This window comes from Neoarius graeffei, chromosome 22, assembly GCF_027579695.1.
Source record: "Neoarius graeffei isolate fNeoGra1 chromosome 22, fNeoGra1.pri, whole genome shotgun sequence".
Lineage (NCBI taxonomy): Eukaryota > Metazoa > Chordata > Actinopteri > Siluriformes > Ariidae > Neoarius > Neoarius graeffei.
The window spans coordinates 43405569-43411573 of record NC_083590.1 but is presented as its reverse complement, the minus strand read 5'-3'; the positions used below and the strand labels follow the sequence as shown (position 1 = coordinate 43411573).

The window sequence follows — 6005 nt, the reverse complement described above, 5'->3', positions numbered from 1 at the left end:
AAATTTCATGACAACAACACATCTCAAAAAAGTTGGTACAAGGCCATGTTTACCACTGTGAGACATCCCCTTTTCTCTTTACAACAGTCTGTAAACGTCTGGGGACTGAGGAGACAAGTTGCTCAAGTTTAGGGATAGGAATGTTAACCCATTCTTGTCTAATGTAGGATTCTAGTTGCTCAACTGTCATAGGTCTTTTTTGTCGTATCTTCCATTTTATGATGCACCAAATGTTTTCTATGGGTGAAAGATCTGGACTGCAGGCTGGCCAGTTCAGTGCCCAGACCCTTCTTCTACGCAGCCATGATGCTATAATTGATGCAGTATGTGGTTTGGCATTGTCATGTTGGAAAATGCAAGGTCTTCCCTGAAAGAGACATCGTCTGGATGGGAGCATATGTTGCTCTAGAACCTGGATATACCTTTCAGCATTGATGGTGTCTTTCCAGATGTGTAAGCTGCCCATGCCACACGCACCAATGCAACCCCATACACTTGTGTTCAAAATAATAGCAGTCCAACACGACTAACCAGATCAATCACTGTTTTTGGTGGAAATTATATTACTACATGGCAAATAATTTACCAGTAGGTGTAGTAGAGTCATAGAAAACCAACAGACCCAACATTCATGATATGCATGTTCCTGAGTCTGTGTAATCGAATAAAGTGAAAGGGACGTGTTCAAAATAATAGCAGTGTGGAGTTTAATTAGTGAGATCATTCATTCTGTGAAAAAACAGATGTCAGTCAGGTGGCCCTAATTTAAGGATGAAGCCAGCACATGTTGTACATCCATTTCTCTCTGAAAACCTGAGAAACATGGGTCGTTCCAGACATTGTTCAGAAGAACAGCGTGCTTTGATTAAAACGTTGATTGGAGAGGTAAAACATATACTGTAAAGAAGTGCAGAAAATGATGGGCTGCTCAGCTAAAATGATCTCCAGTGCTTTAAAATGGACAGCAAAGCCAGAGAGACGTGGAAGAAGACAGAAGACTACCATTCGAATGGATCGAAGAATAGCCAAAATGGCAAAGACTCAGCCAATGATCAGCTCCAGGGTGATCAAAGACGGTCTGAAGTTACCTGTGAGTACTGTGACAATTAGAAGATGCCTGTGTGAAGCTAATCTATCGGCAAGAAGCTCCCGCAAAGTTCCCCTGTTAAAAAAAAAGACGTGCTGAAGAGGATACAATTTGCCAAAGAACACATCGACTGGCCTAAAGAGAAATGGAAAAACATTTTGTGGACTGATGAAAGTAAAATTGTTCTTTTTGGGTCCAAGAGCCGCAGACAGTTTTTCAGACGACCCCCAAACACTGATTTCAAGCCACAGTACACTCTGAAGACAGTGAAGCATGGTGGTGCAAGCATCATGATATGGGAATGTTTCTCTTACTATGATGTTGGGCCCATTTATCGCATACCAGGGATCATGGATCAGTTTGCATATATCAAAATACTTGAGGAGGTCATGTTGCCTTATGCTGAAGAGGAAATGCCCTTGAAATGGGTGTTTCAACAAGATAACGACCCCAAACACACCAGTAAGCGAGCAGCATCAGGGTTCAAGACCAACAAAATGAAAGTTATGGAGTGGCCAGCCCAATCCCCGGACCTTAATCCGATAGAAAACTTGTGGGGTGACATCAAAAATGCTGTTTCTGAGGCAAAACCAAGAAATGCAGAGGAATTGTGGAATGTTGTCAAATCATTCTGGGCTGGAATACCTGTTCACAGGTGCCAGAAGTTCTCAGAAACCGTGGTTATACAACTAAATATTAGTTTAGTGATTCACAGGAATACTGAATCCTTAAGATTTTTTCAGTTTATACAGTAAATATTTGGAGTTTGTAATGAAAAATGCAGACAGTGCTATTTTTTTTGAACAGCCCAATGTTCATTTTTCTTCATTTTCTGTAAAGTAATTAAAATATTGATACATTTTTCTTCATGTTTTGATGTAGAATATAATGTGCATTGTTCCCAATGCATGGAAATAAAAACTATTATAAGGATTTTGAGCTTTACTCACGTTTTTAAACACACTGCTATTATTTTGAACACAACTGTACCATCAGAGATGCAGGGTATACAGGTTAATCAGGGTTAGTATGAGAGATTTTTTCTTTGTTGTTTGTTTTTTGTTTTGTTTTGTTTTGTTTTAAATGGGGTAAAGCCTTTACAAAAAACAAACAACAAAGAAAAAAACTCTCATATATACTAACCCTGATTAACCTGTATACCCTGTATGCCCCCACATTTTGTATGCTGCTGAATCTGTCCTTTTTTCAGTAGCTTTGTATAAACAATAACTGCTAAATGTAATGCAATGTTATGTAAGGTGATCGCCTAGGCATTCTCATTGTGAAAAGTAAGTCACATGTACACGGACTGGCATTTAATGTTGTATTTGTTCCTTTCTATTTGTTTTTTGTCTGTTCATATTCTTTTTGGGGGAGTAAAGTCAGTTTAAAAATGCCGTTAAATGCATAGGCCTATAGGCCAAGTTTAATGACCTTGAGTTTATCAGAGGTCATATGTCGTTTTACAAATGAAAAATGAATTCAGCACCCAAACATTTAACAAACAAGGCCATTTGCTAACTTCATTAATCATTTTAGTATATTTCATTCCTTAGAAAGCTGAGAAACTGGGTTCAGCTGAGACGTTTACAGGCCCAAAGTTCAATGACCTCTAGAGGTCAACAGAGGTCAGATAGAGCTCGGCATATTGCAGATTTGAATTCGGCACACCCAAATTGACAAAATAAGACTGTTTGCCGACTTTGTCTCAAAAATGCCTTTGGGTGTCACAATTCTGGATTTTGGGACCAGTCTATACGAGCTCTCCAGATTTTATATAGAGCTCAGTGTTCCAACACATCTGTCTGGAAGTTTGAGTGCTTGAAGCCTCGTCTCGCCATCAGTAGATTTCACATTGCCTGAAACAATTTTGATCCAGCAGCACGATCACTGTGCCACAATGGAGGAACATCTCATCTCATCTCATTATCTCTAGTTGCTTTATCCTGTTCTGCAGGGTCGCAGGCAAGCTGGAGCCTATCCCAGCTGACTACAGGCGAAAGGCGGAGTACACGCTGGACAAGTCGCCAGGTCATCACAGGGCTGACACATAGACACAGACAACCATTCACACTCACACCTACGGTCAATTTAGAGTCACCAGTTAACCTAACCTGCATGTCTTTGGCCTGTGGGGGAAACCGAACCCGGACCTTCTTGCTGTGAGGCGACAGCGCTAACCACTACACCACCGTGCCGCCCCATGGAGGAACATCTCATCTCATCTCATTATCTCTAGCCGCTTTATCCTGTTCTACAGGGTCGCAGGCAAGCTGGAGCCTATCCCAGCTGACTACGGGCGAAAGGCGGAGTACACGCTGGACAAGTCGCCAGGTCATCACAGGGCTGACACATAGACACAGACAACCATTCACACTCACACCTACGGTCAATTTAGAGTCACCAGTTAACCTAATCTGCATGTCTTTGGACTGTGGGGGAAACCGGAGCACCCGGAGGAAACCCGGACACGGGGAGAACATGCAAACTCCGCACAGAAAGGCCCTCGCCGGCCACGGGGCTCGAACCCGGACCTTCTTGCTGTGAGGCGACAGCGCTAACCACTACACCACCGTGCTGCCCCATGGAGGAACATATCAGTTTAAAATATCCGAGTTCCAGATCACGTGATCAGGTGTTTTAATAAGAATTAATAAAGTACATTGAAAAACTAACCTATTTGAGTGAATGAAACACAATACAATCGTATTTAGACATAAAACTCAATTTATATGTGTTGTATCAACATAAATAGGCACTAAACCCCACTTTTGTGAGTGTAAGCAATTAATCACAGGAAGTTAGTTAGGAAGAGCAAGTAGATTTATTAACTCACCAATAGGGGGTGCTGCCTAAACACTGACAGGTTTAAGTAACATTATACTCAAGGAAGTGTTGACGTAAGAGCTGCATTTCCTTCTTTGTTTTTATTTTATTGGGAACTACCTTTGCTTCATATTTGAAGTAAATGGAAAAGTTTTTGTTCCCCCAACGATGAATACAGTATTTTGCCACCTCTGGGCAACTTTATCTAGTTGCCCTAAACTAGGAAACCAATTATTATGTATCAGCTCTAATGATACAAGTAGTACAATAATAAAAAATATATGGTTAAAATTATAGATTGTCAGAGTTACAAAGAACATGGGTAATCTACATTTGGATATAAAGTCTCATTATTACCTTTAAGGGTTCACTAGATATTTAAGGGTTCTTAGATCCCAAAAAGGGGTTTACTTGTAATATTTTCTGATAGAGAAACACTATGTTAAAGGGTTTTACATAAAATATTTGCAGGTCCCCTCAGCAAGACAGCATTAAAAATCATTAATGTTGATTTATGTGGATTGTCTCCACTAAGAAACACAGGATAATGCGTTATTAACCCTGTTACTCACTGAGGCATTATGTAAACCATTATTCAGGAAAAGATATTTGATTCAGAAAGAAGTCAAGTCAGTTTATTTGTATAGCGCTTTTAAGAACAGACATTGTCGCAAACCAGCGTCACAGAAAAATAAAGACTTTAGACATATGAGCTAACTTTATCCCTAATAAATTTATTTATCCCACATACGGGTGCTCACTGACAGGGGCCTTTCTGTGTGGAGTTTGTATGTTCGCCCCATGTCTGCGTGAGTTTCCGCCCACACTTCAAAGACAGATTAGGTAAAAATACCCAGCCACTGGGGTTGCACAAGCCAGTACATATACTTAGTGCCAGTCCCAAGTGTGGACAGATTGGGGAGGGTTGGATCCAGTGTAAAAACTTATGCCAAATCAAAAAGTGGATCATGATGATCCACTGTGGCGACCGCTAATGTGAGCAGCCAAAAGAAGGAGGTTTGGAAACATATGTTGTGAGAAACACCTTTTTACAATAAGGAAATGTTAAAATTAATATTCTTTTTACTATTATGTGGTTAGAGATTTGATAAAGACAGCTAAAAAAACTGAAAACTATAATAAATAAAATGAAATGAAATAAAATCAAAAAGGGGACTTACATTTTGGGACCTGTTGTAGGAAAGAGTATAGATGATCCATGTATTAGCCTATATGACATTGGTTTTCCTTAAAATTTTCATAAACACACACACACATAGGGTTAATATATATATATATATATATATATATATATATATATATATATATATATATATATATATATATTAACCTCAACAGCATTGCATATTGCGACTTATTTCATTTTTTATTTATTTAGCAACGACTGCTTGTTGAACTCTCTCAAATTCATAGAACAGCTTTTCATTCAGGTAGGGTGTGATGGGATAAAAGCTCGGCTACTTACTACTGTAGGTGGGTTACAAAACGCGACACAATGCATTTTCTCCTCCTACCGTAATGGCACAAATGTGAATTTCCGGTTGGGATACGGTTATTTATGATATGGAAATGTGCCTTTGGCATAAAAATCTAGGGGAACGAGCGCACACACGAAAGTGATATAGTGTACTATTCTACATGTTGAAGTGTAGTACTTTTACACCCTATGCTGGCTTAGTGCACGGATATAGGAAGAAGTGGGATATTTGGGATTGAACCGAGGTGTGCGTCTGGGTGTGTCTTTCTACACTCATCAAACTGACAAGATCATGACCAAACCTGCTTCCTGGCTGTGACTTGAGAGATACAGACGGTTTACAATGGATTTGTACAATTCGTGGTTGATTTTGATATTTCTAGCACAGACTGGTAAGTATCTATATACCAGGTATGATATGTTATAGCCTACCTTTCTATAAACTGATTACAAATGTTCAATATAAAGAAGAGATTTGGTAGCATATGTGTTCACCTAGAGCCTAAAACACATTTACACAATTACTGTCTGCTTGACATTTAATCATAATAAATCATAAAAACAAAATAAAAATAAAGAAATTTATTTGTCAAC

At 39.2% G+C, this 6005-nt stretch overlaps 1 protein-coding gene across 1 annotated transcript in view; it reads left to right on the top strand.

Moving 5' to 3' along the window:
• Window positions 1–5471: 5471 nt before the first annotated feature.
• Window positions 5472–6005, top strand: part of si:ch211-264f5.6 (carcinoembryonic antigen-related cell adhesion molecule 20) — a 68156-nt gene continuing 67622 nt past the window's right edge. The window contains exon 1 of the mRNA XM_060904825.1: window positions 5472–5803. Within this exon, the coding sequence (XP_060760808.1) occupies window positions 5755–5803 (49 nt within the window). The 5' untranslated portion in view covers window positions 5472–5754. The remainder of the gene's footprint in view (window positions 5804–6005) is intronic.